The following is a 23,422-nucleotide window of genomic DNA, read 5'->3' on the forward strand; positions in this document are numbered from 1 at the left end:
CAACTGGCCCACGATGACCAATCCACTTTCCAGGAAACTGTTCATCTAGGAATGCTCGGACCTGACACCCATAATGTGGTGGTGCACCATCTTGCTGGAAAAACTCAGGGAACGTGCCAGCTTCAGTGCATAAAGAGGGAAACACATCATCATGTAGCAATTTCGCATATCCAGTGGCCTTGAGGTTTCCATTGATGAAGAATGGCCCCACTATCTTTGTACCCCATATACCACACCATACCATCCATTTTTTTTTGCTACAGTCTTGGAGGGATCTATCCAATGTGGGTTAGTGTCAGACCAATAGCGGTGGTTTTGTTTGTTAACTTCACCATTCACATAAAAGTTTGCCTCATCACTGAACAAAATCTTCTGCGTAAACTGAGGGTCCTGTTCCAATTTTTGTTTTGCCCATTCTGCAAATTCAGTGCGCCGATCTGGGTCATCCTCGTTGAGATGCTGCAGTAGCTGGAGTTTGTAAGGGTGCCATTTGTGAGTAGCTAATATCCTGCCGAAGGGATGTTCGACTAATGCCACTCTCCAGTGACATGCGGCGAGTGCTACGCTGTGGGCTCTTGCTGAATGAAGCTAGGACAGCCACTGATGTTTCTTCATTAGTGACAGTTTTCATGCATCCACATTTTGGCAAATCCAACACTGAACCAGTTTCACGAAACTTAGCAAGCAGTTTGCTAACTGTAGCATGGGAGATGGGTGGTCTTGTAGGGTGTCTTGCATTGAAATCTGCTGCAATGACCCGGTTACTGCGTTCACCAGACATCAACACAATTTCTATCCGCTCCTCACGTGTTAACCTCTGCGACATGTCAATGGCTGTAAACAAAGAGAAACTTGTAAATAACTCATGAAAGAATAAAGTTACGTTAAAACCAAGCACACCATTGTTTTTCTTGTGAAATTCCCAATAAGTTTGATGTGTCACATGACCCTCTTCCTATTGAAAAAACAAAAGTTGGATCCAAAATGGCCGACTTCAAAATGGCCACCATGGTTACCACCCATCTTGAAAAGTTTCCCCCCACACATATACTAATGTGTCACAAACAGGAAGTTAATATCACCAACCATTCCCATTTTATTAAGGTGTATCCACATAAATGGCCCACTCTGTATATCAATTCTGTGTTTATTCATTTAGTACACTTCTGTAAAATTCCAAATTTCCCTCTGGGTACAAATAAAGTTATGTCTGGAGTTGGCCTTGAGGCTGAGGAGCAGCTGTGTCATGCTGCAGTGTTTCAGGTCAGATCTCGCCACTGTCTGTATTTCTATTGCATTGTGCCCAGCAGTGCTGTCTCTGGTTAATGGTGCTTCACAATCCATACAGTTTTCCAGCCCACATAGACAAATTAAGGCACATGACAAGAAGCATTGGTCTCCTGGGAAGAATTCCACCTGGGTGGGATATCAGTCCAGCACAAGACCCACTCACAACAACATAAAGCAAGTTTAGGACCACTAGTTAACCTTTCTTGGCATGTGGGAGGTAAACACACACAGTCACAAGGAGAACATGTAAGCTTCTCCTGAATATCTACCCTTTGTGGGATTTGAATCAGGGATACACAAAACTAATTCATACAGACAAGCTTTATCCATTTTAAGCAGTTATCAACTATTGGCTGCTGAATAAGTTTAATTCAGTAAAGAATACATTTTGCTTTTTTTTTTTTTTATATAAAAAAGGTTACTGTAAAATGTACACTTTTAATCCTTGTACTCCTGCTACCAATTAGTAATCTCTATAATAACAAATGCATCATTTATATAGCACAGTGACCACATTGGTGACTGGGGTCCTTATTCTAATTATGCAAATTGTCTCCTGCATAGGTTGGATATATGAAGGGAGAAGTGGAAGACAGCTTGGAAGATGAGGCGACTGAACCGGAAGAAGGCCCTCAATCTGGTTAAAGAGTTGGATGCTTTTCCTAAAGTCCCTGAAAGCTATGTAGAGACGACAGCCAGTGGAGGCACAGGTAAAGCAAGCCTAGCTGAAAATGCAGCATCCTTGTCTCTTGGCCCCAAATGGTGTAATGTGTAGTGGCTTAGACCGACACTGAAACCAAGTTAACTTAAGTTGACTTCAAATTGTGGCTCACTGTGTGACTCGACACAAGTTGCTTTACCTGCCTAAGCTTCAGTTGTGCAAATGTATGTGCCCAAAACCTGAGCCATGTGTTCATTGTCATGTTCTTGGCCGTACTTTATGCCATAAACGGTTGTAATTGTGGAGTTGGCAGCTGTGGACTAAAAAAAATTTAGCTAAATGGTATTTGTTTGGTTTTTTTCTTTCCATAGGATAAGGGGTGTTTATTTGTAGTACCTTTTTAAGAAACTGGTTTGCATTGACATTGTACTATCAGGTACTCCACGTCTGGTCATTGTCCGTGCAGAGCTTACATGTTCTACACATGTCTGGGTGGGTTTCTTCCAGTACTGAAGTTTTTACGTCAGGGTCTGTGACAGTTCCAAATTGTCCCCTCTGTGATTATACGTGTGTGCGCTTGTGTGTGAGTGAGTGAGACTGGGCCCTGTGGTAGACTATTGCTATGTACTAGGTTGTTTCCTGCCTCCTGACCTGGCTCTGGTATATTTTGCTGCTTATGGGGTTTTACAGTGGGATGCAAAAGTTTGGGCAACCTTGTTAATAGTCATTATTTTCCTGTATAAATCATTGGTTGTTACGATAAAAAATGTCAGTTAAATATATCATATAGGAGACACACACAGTGAGTTGTGCAGCAGCCTTACTTATGAATATGCTAAGTGTTGACTAAATAGAAATTGAAAAGATATGTTTTCGAATGTGATCGCGCAATTCAAATTGAGTTGACATTTTGTCAGTGCACAGTATCTGCCAAACACCACCCTGACCATCTCATCTTCGTCTGCATAAGCACAGTCCTTCACCCATGAATATTTACGCCTCCCACGGCCATCGACCAGAAGTGTATTATAGTATATTGACAAAAAAATAGGTTCCAGTTATGACCATTACGCGTAGAAATTCGAAATGAAACCTGCCCAACTTTTGTAAGTAAGCTGTAAGGAATGAGTCTGCCAAATTTCAGCCTTCTACCCACACGGGAACTTGGAGAATTAGTGATGAGTCAGTGAGTGAGTGAGTCAGTCAGTGAGGGCTTTGCCTTTTATTAGTATAGATGTGTGTGTGTGTGTGTATATATATATATATATATATATATATATATATATATATATATATATATATATATATATATATATATATATATTGTGAGCTGGAGGCTGATCGCACCCCAAATAGATACAGACGCCCCTGGGGAAAACCACAAACCCTGAAACACTGACTACCCTCACATTGCTCCTTATACTATAGCGCGTAATACAAGCCTCATGTGGTACTCCACCGACTTGTAAGCCTTGTGCAGCGCCTGTCAGTTTTGGAATTGATTGTTTGCTTTTATCTTTCTCTGCTCCTAGCGGAACTGTCATCTCTGATGGATCTGATGATCTCTCATGGAGCACGTTTAAGCTCATGTGTTTGCGGTGTTTGAATAAAAATCCTTCTTGTTTCTATGACCTCCTGTGTCTCTGTGCAAATCTGTGACCCAAGCGTGACAAGTGGTACCAGAAGTGGTTGCACAGGTGGATGCCGCCGATGAATTTCAACGTCATGATATTAAATCATTAACGATTATGTCCAGACGATTAGAGGGTTCACAGTCCGCTTGGAGAAAGAGCGGTGGATTTCATGCTGCTTCGAAACCTGTGAACGAACGTCCAGGACATTCTCGTCGCTTCGATCGACAAGCTGCAGGACCTAAAAATCTAATGGGGTCAGGTAGGACCCCGGGAAATCCAGTCGTAGATGAGACGCCTGTTTCTGGGGAGACAGCGGCAACAGCGGGCCGAGGAAACCGTGGACACTACAGAGCACGTTGACGTGGACGTCGCAGAGGATATTTCGGAAACGGAGCCGACCGTAGATGTTTCCGGTGTGGTCAACTCGGCCATTTGGCAAGAGAATGTCGCTTGTCTCCAGCTCATTCAATGGAGATTGGACTGGCCGAGGTTTGGTGCTCAACTATTACATATATTCTCGGATGGAAAAGATGGCTTGTTGATCCCGGTGAAATTGGGGAGCAGAGAAATCTCAGCATTGTTAGACTCGGGAAGTGACCTTTGTATTGTGAGACGAGACTGTCTTAATGAACAATGCCTTAGAGACTGTGAGACTGTAAAAATACACTGTGTACATGGTGATGTTAAAGATTATCAGACTTTACTTCTTCTTTTAACTTATAGGGGTCGCCACTTTAAGGTTTGGTCTGCCGTTTTAGACTTGTGCCCTTGGCCATTGCTCATAGGACGGGGAAATGCCCTTTTTCCGAAACTGATTAAAACATGTAAGGGACCAGTAGTCCAGTCCACTAATGAACTTAGTGGAGGGGGAGAAGAAGAAGAAAACGAAGACGAAGAACTGGTAGCGGCTGGGGAAAATCTAGAGCCCAACTTAGATATTGAACCCGATCTCTCCAGCGAGACGGAGGAGGTCACCCCCGACAATCTTCCAGAATGGGCTGGTCCTTCTACATCTTCCCAGATTGCAAACGCCTCCGAACACAAACCAAGCGTTAACGAACAATCAGATTTTGTGCGTTTGCAGCATACTGATAGCTCATTAATAGGCATGAATGCCTTAGTGGATTTTGAGCAGTGTTTCGGGTTGTTGTCTTGTTGAAAGATCCAGCCCCGGCACAGCTTCAGCTTTGTCACTGATTCCTGGACATTGGTCTCCAGAATCTGCTGATACCGAGTGGAATCCATGCGTCCCTCAACTTTGACAAGATTCCCAGTCCCTGCACTGGCCACACAGCCCCACAGCATGATGGAATCACCACCATATTTTACTGTAGGTAGCAGGTGTTTTTCTTGGAATGCTGTGTTCTTTTTCCTCCATGCGTAACACCCCTTGTTATGCCCAAATAACTCAATTTTAGTTTCATCAGTCCACAGCACCTTATTCCAAAATGAAGCTGGCTTGTCCAACTGTGCTTGAGCATACCTCAAGCGGCTCTGTTTGTGCTGTGGGCAGAGAAAAGGCTTCCTCAGCATCACTCTCGCATACAGCATCTCCTTGTGTAAAGTGCGCCAAATGGTTGAACGATGCACAGTGACTCCATCTGCTGCAAGATGATGTTGTAGGTCTTTGGTGCTGGTCTGTGGGTTGACTCTGACTGTTCTCACCATTCGTCGCTTCTGTCTATCCGAAATCTTTCTTGGTCTGCCACTTCAAGCCTTAACTTGAACTGAGCCTGTGGTCTTCCATTTCCTCAATATGTTCCTAACTGTGGAAACAGACAGCTTAAATCTCTGGGACAGCTTTCTGAATCCTTCCCCTAAACCATGATGGTGAACAATCTTTGTCTTCAGGTCATTTGAGAGTTGTTTTGTGACCCCCATGTTGCTACTCTTCAGAGAAAATTAAAGGAGGAGGGAAACTTACAATTGACCCCCTTAAATACTCTTTCTCATTATAGGATTCACCTGTGTATGTAGGTCAGGGGTCACTGAGCTTACCAATCCAATTTGAGTTCCAATAATTAGTTCTAAAAGTTTTGGAATCAATAAAATGACAACGGTGCCCAAATTTATGCACCTGCCTGACTTTGTTTGAACAATTATTGCACACTTTCTGTAAATCCAATAAACTTCATTTCACTTCTCAAATATCACTGTGTGTGTCTCCTATATGATATATTTAACTGACATTTTTTATTGTAACAACCCACGATTTATACAGGAAAATAATGATTATTAACAAGGTTGCCCAAACTTTTGCATCCTACTATATATGTGTATCTGTATATGTGTGTACAGTATATATGTGTATGTGTTTGCAGCTGGAGATCCATAAAGGGAGAAAATGAATTACGTATCATAAAGTAGTTTTTATTCCTGAGTTTTCAGCCCCTCCCAGGATAATGCTTAGACTTACAAGAATCAAAGGCAATATATAGAAAAAATTACGTGGGGTGGGGGGTATTGCTTGTAAAGTTGTATTTATTATGAACATGATTTTCTTAAGTTTGCATATGTTAGATTTATGTCCAAGTGTCTGTTGATGGCGTTCTCGTTTGATAGCCAAGATTCTCTGGCACTTTCAGTACTGGCTTTAAATCTTACTTGTACATTGTTCCAGTTAAATTTATGTCCTGATTTAGTATGCGTATAGATCAATGATAGTGAGTCCTTTCTTCTGGCGGCGTTGTGATGTTCATGTATACGTGTTGCGATTCTTTTTTTTATGCAAACTTAAGAAGAACATGCTCATAATAAATAAAACTTTACAACCAATACCCCCCTCCCAATCACACTGACTTAGCCACCCCCACCCCCCTGCCCTCTCCCACCACATAATTTTTTCTATATATTGCCTTTGATTTAGGGGTGGGCGGTATGACCAAAATTCTGTATCACGGTATTTTTCTAAATTATCCCAGTTTCACGGTATTCAACAGTATTTTTTTCCCCATGCATGAGTGGATGTTCACCACATTTTCCACTGTAATTACTGCAGAAGACTGGCTAAGAATAACCTATTCCACTGTCCTGAGCATTGTACAAAAAACATTTTAATAAATACACAAGTATTAATACAAGTTTGCATGGTTCCATAAAGTGATAGTTTTCAAGGGAGTGGCAATAATGAAAAGAAGGAATCGCATTGCATGACAGTTGCAGTCAAAATATAGAACCTTTTTATTGAACACATTTTGCAAAAACTTTAACTGTAATTTTGACAACATATTTTCAACCATCCAAAGAGGCATTTAGACTTAATAAAATATCCAGAGGTGCTTGTTGAAAGTTGTATTACACTGAACATGTCTTAAAAGAGGAATAAATAGTCAATATTTTTTGCAAGCCAACTACACTTCCTGTTAATGTTAACAATCTCTGTCCACTGACACGTTAAAGTGATTTTTTTAAACAACTTACCATTATTAAACTGCATAATATTTAACCCCTAACGCTTACGCTACGGTCCGGGACATAACAGCGTTTAAAAACGTTACAGTAATGTGTGCATGCCCATCTGCCATGCATCTCGACATACTACCCATCAAATGAAACTTCAAAGTCTCGTCTTACCGATGATATAAACCATTTTGACACACAACAACCACAGCACTGACACTAAAGCCTTTTTTACAGAGAAGTACATACTTTTAAGAGTTGACTTTCCCTACCTTTGAAGACCCCTGCAAGTCAAACATCAATATTTCCGAGCAGTATTGATCCCATTCTGTCCGTAAGGCTCCAGTGAATATAATCCAGTAAAACGATTAGGTCCAAAACACACGATATATCCTCAAAGGGACAAAAACTCCAGAAAACGTTTCATAACTTGAGACTAGCTACGTAATTTTTTTTTCATTTCTATTGATCATATCAGACGTAATTTGTTTCTGTCGGCGATAACCATGCTACCGCATGTAACACGGAAGTGTTAGCTTCTGATCGACACCTAAGTTGGCCAATTACGACGGGTCTGGGGTTGACTGGCACCTCGTATAGCCAATGAGTGTCACAGACAGCTGAACGATGACGTACAACTCCAAACCCTGGTAGAATCTACCAGTTTGATTGGACACTGTGAGTGACACTCAAAACTTACAGCCAATGAGCAGCCGAGCATTTTGATATGTAACTTGCCATACTAACTTGTAAACAAAACGATCGGAGCTGCGCGAAGGTGGCATTTGTGCCAGTCTGCAGAGTTGGTGCGTGGTTGTTTATTGTGATTTCGCCAAGTTTTTTCGCATTTTAAATATGAATAAACGTAAATACACGCTTGATTAAATAACAGACGCATGTACGCGGCGTGAAAGTAATCAATCGGCCCAGGAGACGTCAAATGGCAGAGAGCGACACGTGACAGGCCCTTGTGCTTTCTGCTTGCTAGTGATTGCTGCCATCAAGTGGCACATGGAAAAACGCTGAGCTGTGTTGTAACAGTTTGTAAAAGAAATGTATATAGTTTGTGTGCATTTTATAAAAAAAAAGTAAAAAATATATATATATTTTTGGCCCATAAGACTTGTATTGACTATTTTTACATAGAAATGTGTATTTTTTATTGTTTTTATTATTTTTATAACTAATAGAGTGACACTGTATGTAGATATAGATTCCTTTAGGTGTAAGCTTTCAGTAGAGCCCTCATTGATATATGTGGGTTGAAGCATTCAAAAGTTATTACACTTTTTCCATACGTTCCAAAATGTGGATAATGGATAAACCATAGGTCCCCCTAAAAAGCACCTGGGCATGCCCACATAAAAACTGGTGTAAAAAAATGTCATTTTTACAGGTGGTATTTTCAAATTTGAAATGTGAGTAGTCAACAAGTTATTCTGTTGGTACATAGTGTGTTTCTGTCCCCACCTACCTACTGCAGCTTTATTTTCATAAAAAAACTTAGGCGAGAACAAAAAAATTCGTTTTTTTTTGTGAGTTCTAATGTGCATAACTTTTGATCAGTCACACCTACAGTGATTCTGACTACTAAGGGTGAAACTAGAGAATGTTACCTTTACAAAGAGACCAAACATGTGTTTATACTCCAGATAGTTCAATAACAGCAATGATTCTAATTTGGAGAGGTCGAATTACAAGCGATTTAGCAAAAATGACCCCGCTTGATAAGATTTAAACTAATAAATAATAACAATATAATAAATAATAGTGCAACTTCCAGTAATAATACCATTACTTCAAGACTTCAAGCCCAGGTGCATTACACAGTATTCACCAAATAAAAATAAAATAAAAACAAGTGCAACTTGGTGATGACATCTTTACCAACTAAACCATCATGTAGGCAAACTGCATTAATATGGACCTTGCTTCAAGCTAAGCTATATACATAAATAATACAACTGCCACTTGCATTTATAATGCTGTTTGTGGTATAGCCCTACGGAAACGTATTAGAGAAAACGGTGAAGAAAAAAAAATCCGGACACAGGGAAGAAAAAAACAAACTATACGTCGAGAACAAAGTTGACATGTTGACTTTATTCTCGACATTTCCACTTCAATTTTGACGCTTATGTTGAGGTTAAAGTCAATATTTCCACTTTATTCTCGCCATTTATGTCAAGAATAAAGTTGAGATTTCCACTTTATTCTCATAGTTTATAATTAAAGTAGAATGTCATAAACCAAACTTCATCCTAAAATCAATGTTTAATTTACTAGATTTTCTCAAACTCCTTCATAAGTTAATGTAGTACATTAAATGCCTTGTGTTAAGTGTTCCCCCGACTCAGTTAATCACTACGCTTCTTAAACTGACTTCCTCCGCACTAAGAGAGCGATCACCGCACATAATCCATTCACTTCATGATATACCTGCTCTCTGAAAATTTAGAATGCTATCATAAATACTTGATATAATTTTCATGATGTAATGCATTAAAGCAGGTATTAAACATGCACAGTAGTGAGGCTTAGTGCTGCTCCCTTGCAGTAAGAGGTCCTCCAGGTATATGTTCAGTGTAGAGAATTCTATGGCATCGCATGGATATCGCAAAGGTTTAACTTAAATATTGTGTAAATGTTGTTGAGTTTGTGATCTGAACATGGAATTCAATGGATGTTCTTCTGAGCGGGCTTTCTTTATTGCATGCCTGCTGTCTGTCTGATGTACCAAAACCCTCAGATGCTATCCTTCCTTTTTCTTTCTGCACATAACCAATCGCCACACGATAAATGTCTTTGTGAAATAAAAATTAGTTATAAACTTAGGTCACAGAGTGTTCAGAACTTTAAAAATAGTGTGGTCATTGAACATTTTGTAAGTAGATGTAATTAGAATTACTAACCATCACGGAAGTCCAATGATCCCCAGTAAGAGCCACAAAGTCTGCTTTCTGTAATTCATCTAATTTTGCTTGCTTTTCAGTGTGCACAAAACCACGCTTTTATCAAGGCTTCTGTCGTGTCTACATATATATACACACACACACAGACACATATATAAACATATATAAACATATATCTATATATATATATATCTATACTAATAAAAGGCAAAGCACTCACTCACTCACTCACTCACTACTAATTCTCCAACTTCCCGTGTAGGTAGAAGGCTGAAATTTGGCAGGCTCATTCCTTACAGCTTACTTACAAAAGTTGGGCAGGTTTCATTTCGAAATTCTACGCCTAATGGTCATAACTGGAAGGTATTTTTCTCCATTAACTGTAATGGAGTTGAGCTGGAATGACGTGGGGGGGCGTAGTTTCGTGTGACATCATCACGCCTCTCACATAATCACGTGAACTGACTGTCAACGCAGTGCGTAGAAAACCAGGAAGACCTCCAAAAAGCGCTTAAGAAAACATGCATTATATAATTGAGAAGGCAGCGAAACAATAAGAAGCGAGCGAGTGACATATACTACCATATTCATGACTGCTGCTACCTCGGAAAGAAAGCAAGGTGTAAACCTAAACTTTAAATTAAGTTCATAGACAGGCTACCGCTGGCGTTTCACATGCCCACAGGTAATGCGGGATACAAGTTTAATGAGAGGACGCAGGATATAAACGAGTTTTGATCACTTTATAACTAAGTTAAAATTGTAGGTGAAGGGGTGTGCTTATGCAAATTCCGAGAGACTGTGTTTGTGGGGCATTGACAGTTAAAGGCGGTGGGGAGTCACGCCATCATCTCCCTCCCATTCATCTCATTTGGCTCTGAGCTGAGCTCTGCAGCTAACGCCGTCTTCCGAAGCAACTTCGTCAGACTTCCACCAAATACTCACAGAAAAATCCACAAGTTAATACACACCCTGTCTCTATAGAGTTTCTCCACACTGAATCCTCCAGGCACTACTTACAAAAGGTCACATTGACAATCATGTTACGTTATTTTTAAAATCTTTCCTTTTCTTAGCACAAGCACAGCTGAGAAGCTTTGATGCATGTGCTCCATAACGCTAAAAATAATGCATTTAATCACACTTTGCATTACAAGCAAAGGGAGCTTTTGTCAATGCATGATTTCCTGGTACACCGATTACTTTGATCAGGCATCCCGATTCATTTTACCCTCGCACCACCTTAGTTTGAGAAGAAGTCTGAAAAAATATGAGGTTAACACAGAAAAACAGATCACCAATTCAAGCTTTATGAATAATCGATTCGCCATCAATAATTGTTTTGGTAAAGCCATCCTCCTTCCATTTTATAATTTTTCCGCCACTAGCCGTGATTAAATGAGCGTAAATAAAGTAAGAGCAAAGCGAGGGTGACTTATTTAGGCAGGCATATATATGACAGCAACACTCATGACAATGTCAATTATGTTACGTTATTATTAAAATGTTTCCTTTTCTTTTCATTACTTCTTTAACACACTACTTCTCTGCGGGGTATTTTGATATATATATATATATATATATATATATATATATATATATATATATATATATATATATATATATATATATATATATATATATATATATATATATATATATATATATATATATATTATATATATATATATATATATAATATATATATATATATATATATATTAATATATATATATATATATATATATATATATATATATATATATATATGAATGACCTCAAAAGAGCTGAGACTTTTGATATCATGAATGTGTCTGCAAAAACTGTGGTCTCCTGCCCTGCAAAAGTCGAGCAGCCAGCGCGTGCATAGCTGTGCCGGCCTTTGAGACGCTGACTGCGCTTCTGCCTTAAGTCAAAGTGAGCACTTTTAATTTTTTTCATCCTCCCCCTGCGCTATAGCCCAGACAAGTGCAAACACGGGACCCCTTTTCTACACCACGGAAAAATAATATTAAGGCGATTCACACTTTCTTTTGCACGTATATACGATTATGAGGTTCTCACCCGGATTATGAAGACACGCACGAGTGGAGGACTGACACTGCCATCACAGCCGATTAATGGCGAGGCGTCTCACCAGTCTACACAAGACCCACGGCGACTGTCCCCAAAAGGCGATCATAACGCCAGCGAACACATCTCTATACTATATAAAAGAAAAAGGCAACTTTCCTTTCTTTACACCTTTTTCCTTTGATCCCAAACCAAAGCCTTTCTCGCTTAACACTGCAGAGGACACAAAACTAATTTTCTTTAAATGCCGGTAAGGCACATTACCAGAGGCACAAATTTGAGCGTTCACATAGAAAATGTAATTTCTATACCACAGCCGTCGTGTAGCGCCTTTCAAAAGGGATCTACTACCGAGATGATCCATATATATTTTAGCTGCTGTTAGTTACTTACCTGTTGTGTTACAGTCTTTAAAATGTAGTTTACCATAACCACTCCAGCAGTGCTCAATGTACCTGTACTTCTTAAAAGCGTTAATGTTTTACTGTTTAATAACTTATAGACTATATTTTATTATTTCTCCCTTGCACTCAGTGACCAAAGCTATACACACACATACATATACTTGTGTGTATAGCTTTTATATATGTGTATATATATGTATGTATGCATGCGTGTGTATATATATATACATACATACACACACACACCTATCTACATTATATATATATATATATATATATATATATATATATATATATATATATATATATATATATATATATATATATATATATATACACACACACAGACATACATACGTACATACATACACACATATATATAATTTGTGTGTATGTATGTATATGTGTGTATATGTAGATATGTATATAGATATGTAGATATGAAGATATGTATGTGTATATATATGTGTGTGTATCTATGTATGTATGTATGTATGTCTGTGTGTGTGTGTATATATATATATGACAGCAGCAATCCAAGCTGTGAGAAAACAGTAAAAGGAGGCGTGTCAGGCGTGTGGTACATTTTCTGATGCAGCTAGGCGAAAAAACTTTGTGACGCTGCCGCCAAATACACAAAACAATTACTTTGACAATCATGTTACATTTATTTTAAAATGTTTCCTTTTCTTTTCATAACTTCTTTAACACACTACTTCTCCGCTGCCAAGCTCGGGTATATAGATATAGATATAGATATATAGATATAGATAGATAGATATATATATATATATATATAGATATATAGATATATAGATATATATATATATAGATAGATAGATATGAGAACAACACTCATATCAATGACAAAACAATTACATTAACAATCATGTTACGTTATTTTTAAAATGTTTCCTTTTCTTTTTCATAACTTCTTTAACACACTACTTCTCCGCTGCCAAGCGCGGGTATATATATAGATATAGATATAGATAGAGATATATATATATATAGATAGATATGAGAACAACACTCATATCAATGACAAAACAATTACATTAACAATCATGTTACGTTATTTTTAAAATTTTTCCTTTTCTTTTTCGTACCTTCTTTAACACAGTACTTCTCCGCTGCGAAGCGCGGGTATTCTGCTAGTATGTATATATATCGCACACGTAAATTTGCCCCAAATCGCAAATGTTTTTTTTTAATTTAAAAGGGTTTTAGTGGGCGACAGAATCAAATAATATACATGTACATGAATATTGTAAACTGAAGCTGTTTTAATTTCTGGAAAAAAAAAGCTTTTAAACTGCATTTGAATTCAAAACGGAAATAAAAATATCATCCCTGGTTAAAATTGGGCAGACTTAAAAATAAAGTGGTAGTTTAAGTACTTTAAGTACATTTTCAGAATAGTATTGTCTTTAAATAATAATAACCAAAATTTCAACATAAAGTGCAGTTTTTCTTCTTAAAAAAATAAGTCAGAAACATAAAAGGTAATTTGACCAGCTTACTCTTTAAACTCTGAGTAACATTAGCCAAAATTATTTTGTACATTAGGCTAAAACAGTGTGATCATTGAACATTTTGTAATTAGATGTAATTAGAATTACTAACGGTCACGGAAGTCCAATGATCCCAGTAAGAGCCACAAAGTCCGCTTTCTGTAATGCATCTAATTTTGCTTGCTTTTCAGTGTGCACAAAACCATGCTTTTATCAAGGCTTACGGGTAGTCGAAATGATCAGTCGTAGGAACGCGCTTTATTCCGACTCTAACATTTTTGTAGCTATGATGTGTGCATCAGTGTAATGGATGTACCAGGAAATCATGCATTGACAAAAGTTCCCGTTTGCTTGGAATTGAAAGTGTGATTAACTGCGTTATTTTTTTAACGCGTTATGGAGTACATGCATCGAAGCTTCTCAGCTGTGCTTGTGCTAAGAAAGGAAACATTTTAAAAATAACGTAACATGATTCTGCGTTAACCTAATATTTTTCATACGTCCCAAACCAAGGAGATGCGAAGGTAAAGTGAATCGGGTAGCGTACTCGTGCATCAATACCTCGAATGTTGGGTGCATCCCTCTCTGGAATCGAACCGGGGTCATAATGTTGGCGTTAGAAGTTATGAAAAGAAAAGGGAACAAGACTCTATACAGTAATTGTTTTGTGAGCCACAGCGCTGTGGCTTGTCTATCAGAGTATGTACTGTAGATCGGGGTATATATATACATTTATTTATTTATTTTTTTACACTGTGTTCCTTTAGCAGGACATTCTCTTTTTCCACCGTGTGCTTTGTTTCTGCAGTAGCTGCACTTATGAATATGATTGTATGTATAAGACGCTTCATTTTTTTGCTGCCTTCTCAATTGTGTAATTCGGTTTTTGTTCAGCACTCTTTGGAACTGTTACTTTTGTCTGTGCACTGCGTCCAGTTCACGTGAGCGCTTGGTGTTCTTGCATCGAAGGTTCCCAGCTGTGCTGGTGCCATCTCGTAATGTCAGCTAAGACCCGGCACTTAAAAGTTTCTCTCGCAGTTTCAATGAGTTTGTGCCAAACACCACCCTGACCATCTCATCTTCCTCTGCATAAGCACAGTCCTTCACCCGTGAATATTTACCGGCAGTGTTTGTATTGGATTGCCGCTGATGGACGGCCTTATATGGACAGGCACTAAATTACAAACGCTAGTGGCAGCCTGTCTATGAACTTAATTTAATATAAACTTACGGTTCACGCCGTGCTTTGTTTCCGCAGTAGCTGTACTTATGAATATGCTTGTATGCATCATTTGCTTCATAATGTTTTTCTGCCTTCTCAATTGTGAAATGGTGTTTTGTGCTCATCGCTGTTTGGAGTTCTTCCTTGTTCTCTACGTACTTACGTAGTGGGCGATGATGTCACATCTAAACTCTGCCCCCACGCCATCTCCAACTCAACTCCATTACATTATATGGAGAAAAATAGCTTCCAGTTATGACCCTTACGCGTAGAATTTGAAATGAAACCTGCCCAACTTTTGTAAGTAAGCTGTAAGGAATAAGCCTGCCAAATTTCAGCCTTCTACCTACACGGGAAGTTGGAGAATTAGTGATGAGTGAGTGAGTGAGGGAGTGAGTGAGTCAGTGAGGGCTTTGCCTTTTATTAGTATAGATATGTATATGTATATATAATATATATGTATATGAATATATAATATATATATGTATATGTATATATATATATATATATATATATATATATTAGGGCTGGGCGATATATCAAAAATTTATCGTTACCGAAATTTATGACTCTCATCGACGTCATTTTGCCCATGTCGGTAAATTCGGTATTTTAAAAAAAAAAGAAAAGGCATGTGCAGGTTGGCGATGTTCATGTCCCTTTAAGACGCTGTGCTACGTTACAGACTTGACGGGTGGAGTCACATGACTCTACTACCTGTAACAAGACGAGACACGGGTGAACAAATGGAGGACGATTTAAATGTTGAAGCAGCAGCGAAAGGTAGAGCTGGTGGAGGAGGAAGAGGAGACGCTTGTTAACAAAAAATGCATCATCAATCGCTTGGCAACATTTTGGATTCAACAAGGATGATATTGATCAAAAATTGTTAAATGTAAACTCTGCAAAAAGACTGTTGCGTCAAGTCAAGGTAACACAACCAACCTCTTCCACCACCTGCAGCACAACCATGTGATTCAATTCAAGACATAAAAAAGCTCAAAGCGAGAAGAGATTAGGAGGACCAGCAAAAACGCCTTCCTCCACCAGGCAGCAGTCAATAACCAAGCATTTGCTAGTACTCAACTATATGAGCGAACTTCAAAAGATGGCAAGAAATCACAAATGCTATAGGCTACCACATAGCAAAAGACATGGCTCCTATTGCTACAGTGGAACGCAACGGGTTCAGACACTTCATGAAAATAATTGACAAGAGATACGAACTCCCATCACGAAAATATTTTTCAAAACTATCATTCCCAGCATGTACAGCACAGAGAGGAAAAAGGTTGCTGCTGAATTGAGATACGTTAAGCACGTTGCAGCCACATCCGATCTCTGGTCCAGCCGCACAATGGAGCCGTATATTAGTCTCACAGTTCATTACATCGACAACAAATGGGAGCTGCGTGCCTGAGTGCTCGAGACGGCCTATTTTCCATCTGATCACACGGGGGAGATGGTTGGACAGGGGTTGAGAGCGATGCTGTCTGCATGGGACATCAGTGAAGAGGACCTTGTTGCTATAACAACTGACAACGCCCAAATATTGTGAAAGCTGTCAAGCTCAATAAATGGACACGGGTGCAATGTTTTGGGCACAGGCTGCACCTGGCAGTCGGTAAGTGTGTACATCTTAATATATTTGGGTGGTGACATCTGGTGTGTTTTAAAGTGACTTTAATTCTGTGTGTCATATTCAAAATTGAAAGTATTAATGTTTGAATAATGTTTATATAGGCATAAAATACTTAAGACTGCTGAGCAGCAGTGTATCCAGAAATTTTTACAGAAGACTTATTGTGAGCCAGTGTTGATCATGTTGTGCTGTGAAATGTAGCAAAATACATGATTTTTAAAATGTTTTATTACTGTGCCAACCCTTTTAATTTTGTAAATATGGTCTGAGAGGTCTTATTTAATTCTTACTTTATTTTGCTTGCTTTATTTGAGAATTAGACCATGAATTGGGGTGATGTTGGGTGTGAAGATTTGGATAGATATGCTACCTCAAGGCCTTAGCAGAGATAGGCCTTTGTCCATGATGGCATTACATTTGCACAATCATTGTTTACTTTGTGAATAGCCAATGTGAAACATATTTATTATTAAACTATTTTGTTTACAAGGGATACACATTTTTAGAGAGCATGGTTACATATTGTATCCTACACTTTTTATTTTGTTCAGTTAATAAATCTTAACCACTAAAAGTACTTACTACTATTGTCTTCATTTATTTTCAGTGACATTTTACAGTCTTTTAAAGTGGTAATAATATAATTGCAATGAATAGGTCTAGGGGGAATAATATTATCAAAATAACTGGAGGAACTATGCTGCCTGCCACAGCCCCATCAAATGAAAAAAAAAAAAGTTTGTTTTTGGCACTTGGGGTGGTTATCGTCCATTTATCTTATCGAGGTTAACTGCTCAATTTATCGTGATATTGATTTTAGGCCATATCGCCCATGTTTAATATCTACATATATATATATATATATATATATATATATATATATATATATATATATATATATATATATATATATATATATATATATATATATATATATATATATATATATAGTGTGCTCACTCACTCCCTGTCAGTCCTGTTTTTGCAGATTGGTGTTGTTACAAGTATGTTAATTCATGCAATCAAACTACAGTATGCTTGTTGCATTCTGCCAGGTAATGTGCTACGTTTGTTTGCTGTGTGACAGTCGATGAGGGCCTTTACAAAGGCTTTGGCAATGCACTTATTAGTCAGTCAAACAGTTTGACATAAATGAACTCTAAATAGATTGAATTGGCCACAGGTGGACTTCAAACTAAAGGTGTTGTAACATCTTGGCAATGATTAATAGCATGGAATGCGCTTGAACCAAATTTCAAATGTTATAGCAACGGGTCTGAATACTTATATCAATGTTATATTTTAATTGTAACAAAGTTGCAAAAATTCTTAAAACTTGTGTCCGCTTTGTCATTCTTGGGTATTCGAATGCTGTTTGGTGAGGGGAAATAATTGACCTAAATAATTTTAGATTAAGGCCACAACATAAAGTGTGAAAAAGTGAAGGTGCCTAAATACTTTTTTCAAGCACTGTATATACTTTATACTAGCAACACTCAGACCTCCGGTTCTTGATGTGCCTCACACTAAATACAGAACCCCAGGTTACTCTGTTGAGGCTGCTGCAATTTCCTTAATTCCCATCTGATTTCTCTGCAGCCGTTAGTTTGGCAGACCTGAAAACAGTGTCCGGATTCGCTGTGTCGTGAGTTGAGGGAAGAAAGATGTTAAAAATAAAAATTATTTGCATTGTGATGCTGTTGTTTTTTTTTTTTTTGCACCTTCACAACAGCATCAGAATGTACAGTGACGAGAGAAAAAAAGTTAGCGACATAGTAAAAAGGTGTATTTTGTGATTAAAGTGGATATTTCAGTTTAAATCTCGAAATGTTCACTTAAAACTCGTAGTTTTTTATAATTGAAGTAGACCGTCGTAAATGTCGTCATAAAACCGACCCAGTTGTTAATCACTACATGCTTCTGGAGCTTCCTCCTGAAGTGACAGCAGTGGCAAGCAGCAATAGATCGCTACACAGGACACATTACATTTATGATATTCTAGTTCTGTGCACATTTAGCATCCTTAGATTTATACTTGACAACACTTTCATGATGAAATGCATTAAACTATGTACAGTCATGTGAAAACATTAGGACACCCTTTGAAAGCATGTGGTTTTTTGTAACATTTTTAATAAATGGTTATTTCATCTCCGTTTCAACAATACAGAGAGATTAAAGTAATCCAACTAAACAAAGAAAACTGAAGAAAAGTCTTTTCAAGATCTTCTGTAAATGTCATTCTACAAAAATGCCTATTCTAACTGAGGAAAAAGATAGGACACCCTCACATGTATTCCCTCTTAAATTGGCTCAGATCTCACACAGGTATATCACACCAGGTGCACATAATTAGTAGATCGTTACTCTGCATGTTGAATGAGGCTTGCCCTATTTAAACCTCAGACATTTAGTTTGGTGTGCTCCTGACTGTTGAAGTGAGAGTGAGCACCATGGTGAGAACAAAAGAGCTGTCAGAGGACTTCAGAAAAAAGATTGTAGCAGCCTATGAGTCTGGGAAGGGATTTAAAAGATCTCAAAAGATTTTGAAATCAGCCATTCCACTGTCCGGAAGATAGTCTACAAGTGGAGGGCTTTCAAAACAACTGCCAACATGCCCAGGACTGGTGGCCCCAGCAAGTTCACCCCAAGAGCAGACCGCAAGATGCTAAAAGAGGTCTCCAAAAACCCTAAAGTGTCATCTCGAGAACTACAGCAGGCTCTGGCTACTGTTGATGTAGAAGTACATGCCTCTACAATCAGAAAGAGACTGTACAAGTTTAACTTGCATGGGAGGTGTGCAAGGAGGAAACCTTTGCTTTCCAAGAGAAACATCGAGGCCAGACTGACATTTGCCAGAGATAAAGTTGACAAAGACCAGGACTTCTGGAATAATGTTCTTTGGACAGATGAGTCCAAAATTGAATTATTTGGACACAACAGCAGAGGACATGTTTGGCGTAAACCAAACACAGCATTCCAAGAAAAGAACCTCATACCAACTGTGAAGCATGGAGGTGGAAGTGTCATGGTTTGGGGCTGCTTTGCTGCAGCAGGACCTGGTCAGCTCACCATCATAGAATCCACGATGAATTCTACTGTGTATCAGAAGGTGCTTGAAGAACATGTGAGACCATCAGTTAGAAAATTAAAGCTGAAGCGGAACTGGACCATGCAACATGACAATGACCCAAAACATACTAGTAAATCAACCAAAGATTGGCTGAAAAAGAAGAAATGGAGAGTCCTGGAATGGCCAAGTCAAAGTCCAGATTTGAATCCCATTGAGATGCTGTGGGGTGACTTGAAAAGGGCTGTACGTGCAAGAAACCCCTCAAACATCTCACAGCTGAAAAAGTTCTGCATTGAGGAGTGGGGTAAAATTTCCTCAGACCGATGTCGAAGACTGGTAGATGGCTACAAGAACCGTCTCACTGCAGTTATTTCAGCCAAAGGAGGTAACACTCGCTATTAGGGGCAAGGGTGTCCTATCTTTTTCCTCAGTTAGAATAGGCATTTTTGTAGAATGACATTTACAGAAGATCTTGAAAAGACTTTTCTTCAGTTTTCTTTGTTTAGTTGGATTACTTTAATCTCTCTGTATTGTTGAAACGGAGATGAAATAACCATTTATTAAAAATGTTACAAAAAACCACATGCTTTCAAAGGGTGTCCTAATGTTTTCACATGACTGTATATTACATTTTACAGATAACTTCATTCAAATAATGAATACACATGTGGGGGCAACACTGTAGCATAGCATTAGTTTTGCTGTCACTCAGAGAGTTGCATCCCTGTTGTTCCCTGCCTGGAGTTTACATGTTTTCCTGGTGGGTTTCCTTCCAAAGATATGCAAATTAGGGAATTTGGTGATGCTGTAATGATGCTAGAGTATGTGAGTGCTTGTATTCACCTTGTGATGAGCTGATGCCTCGTCCAGGGATTTTTTTCTGCCTTGTGTCCAGTGCTAGCTGGATTGGATGCATCCCTGGATTGATGCATTTAATTATTAAACATCCATCTTTTTCAGAGATATGGTGGTAAGGTTTCCTCAGAATGTAATGGGTGTTTCAGGCAATACACAACACAGCGAAGCCAAACCTGTTCTCACCATGGTGACATCTCGCATTACCACCTACTGGAATCTTCCAGGTTTACATAAATTGCACGTGCAAGTATAACAATACGCTTGTGTAGCAGTAGCATCCACAGCCGCACACATCATATCTCATTAAGTATAAATGCAGCCTAACCCAGCAGTGTGTGCTGCCGAGCTTTTCTTCTCAGCACTGTGCAATGCATGGATTTGAAGCCCACTAATGTGGGGTACGAAGCTCACATGTCCAATTCTTTGGCTGTGTGTGACTTTCATTCTTCCTGTGCAATGTACCTAACTGTCAGCATCTGCCTTGTTGCTTGCCATGAGGCACATGGCTGTGTCACTGCCTATCATGATAATAAACGCAAGGCCCCACTATGCTTTTCCTATCAGTGGATCCAAAGCTGAATTTGGTCGCTGAGGTAGCCGTCATCCAATTCATGGGTCATGTTATTTTTATATTTATATATTTATATATAAATGCTAACTTTGCATATATGTGTATCTAATTTATACAATAGAATACTAAATGTAAATGTGGCATGATGTTTGCTATATCCTTTTTACCTAAGGATTCTGTTTCAATAAAAAAAATCAAATATTGATAATCCCATGTATGTTGAAAAGAAAAAAAAAACATATCATGGAATGTATTTAGTTTTTTGCATGACTTTTTCGGTCACAAGAGATCCTTCCAATGTCTGCAGTTTCGATTACAAATATTAAAAAAATTACTCAGTAGGGTCCTTTATTGTGTACTCCATGATGGAAAATTTTGTGTGTTTGGTCACATTATGAAACTGCCAACTACCTGCACAACTCCAGTTATGTAAACTTAACATCTTCCCGAAAATCACTTTATAACTCTACCTTTTCTCCAACCCAAACTTGGCCTAAGGAAACCTTGCAAGATATAAAGGGAAACTCCAAAAAAGAGGAAACTGCCTGAAATAAAGCGCAAATACAGAAGCTACGTCATCATTTTAAATTAAAAATTTCTTTGCACATAAATACTACTTTTACATGTTGTAAAGCTCTTTGAGCTACATCTTTTGTATGAAAATGTGCTACAGAAATACTGTTGTTGTTATGACCTTCCCACCTTTTGATTTTATTCCTGCTGAAACCACTGAGATGGATTCCTTCCACTGACCAGTGGATGTTGAAGAGTACTAAGTATCTCCTGCTTTAGAGAGCTCTCTCATTGTTAATAGTGAAAAGTTTTCACTGTTTCCAGTGTGCATCAAGATGCCAGGAGCCCTTTTAAAACAATACCTCTCCATCAGAACCTGTTAGTGGCTGTTTGCGAATAGGGATGTATTTCAAAAGTGTGTGTTCATTTTCCACGTATTTGTTAACCAGGCTGCAGAAGATGATCATATTTCTTGTCATTTATTTAGATGACTTACAGAGATGCAATTAGTTTGTTTTTTTCTCAGATTCATACAGGATACTAAATGATATCTTGGCACAGATCTTAGATCTGTAAATAGGCTGTAATGCAGATTAAGTCGGGATGGAGTTAAATTATAAATATTTTCTTAAGCTGGTGTGAGTAACAGATATGTTATTAAATGTGTGGACTGTAAAAAGTGCAATATAAATAATACTTAATATAATAATATAATTAATACATTTCTTTGCAACTTGGTGAATAGCAGTTTAAAGCTTTTTGATGCATGTATCTGTCTTATTCAGCCTTTATTTTAGCAGTTAATTAAGAATAAGAGAATCCATTTGGGGGGAAAATCTAGTAGGACTGGGTTGCCAGATCACTGCTTGAGTTCTCCCTGATACTAAATTTTTAGTTCTTCCAAATATATGCTGCTGTTAAAACAAACTTTCACTTGTAAAGTCATTTTTTAACTCTTTTTCAAAAAAAAAACTTAGTTTTCTGAAAAGCACACATAGCATTGGTTTCACACATAAGTCAACATAAAACATCTGTTGCTATGTGCTGTGGCTGCTCTTGGCATATGTTCGGCATCTCTGGCAGCAGTGGCTGTGTGGGTGGCATGTCGATGGTCAGCAGGAATGCATGGTGGGCCAGCTGCCTGGCTGTCTTCGCACAGTAGGTGGGTGGTGGTGGTCGCAGTGTTATGCAATCTGGTTTGTACCTCTTGACATCATAAGTGGTGGTCCTACCAGGCAAATGCTTCTGCAGGTGCATCAGCTGCAAAAAAGTGTTCAGCACAACAATCGGCTGGAGGCCGATCAGATGATGCTGGTACCTCACTTTCACTTTAGATATCCATCTCCAGATCACTTGCATCATACTCGGAGTCCGACAAGTCAGAGTCCTATTCAACGTAATTACGTAAAACGTCCATGGAATATTTTGCTGTGCACATTCGCTTTGGTCTCTCGCTAGATGTCAGTACCATTTTAGAGGTTGTTTGCTCTTCGATACTCATGCATGCAGCACCAGCTGATTTACCGTCCTCTACTACTGAATTTTGACAAAAGTCAACATCAGCCCTCAAAAAGTTAATATTTGTAATCTAAACTGCAGACATTACAACGCTCTCTTGTGACTGCCATTCTTGAATTTGAGCCAAGGTGTAATGTG

General features: G+C 38.5%; 1 protein-coding gene across 1 annotated transcript in view; it reads left to right on the forward strand.

Annotated features, from left to right (window-relative positions):
• Positions 1-23,422, forward strand: part of ergic2 (ERGIC and golgi 2) — a 95,588-nt gene that overhangs the window by 2,267 nt on the left and 69,899 nt on the right. The window contains exon 2 of the mRNA XM_039761870.1: positions 1,855-2,000. Coding sequence (XP_039617804.1) covers positions 1,895-2,000 — 106 coding nt within the window. The 5' untranslated portion in view covers positions 1,855-1,894. The remainder of the gene's footprint in view (positions 1-1,854; positions 2,001-23,422) is intronic.

The sequence above is a fragment of the Polypterus senegalus genome, chromosome 8 (genome assembly GCF_016835505.1).
Source record: "Polypterus senegalus isolate Bchr_013 chromosome 8, ASM1683550v1, whole genome shotgun sequence".
Classification (NCBI taxonomy): Eukaryota; Metazoa; Chordata; class Cladistia; order Polypteriformes; family Polypteridae; genus Polypterus; species Polypterus senegalus.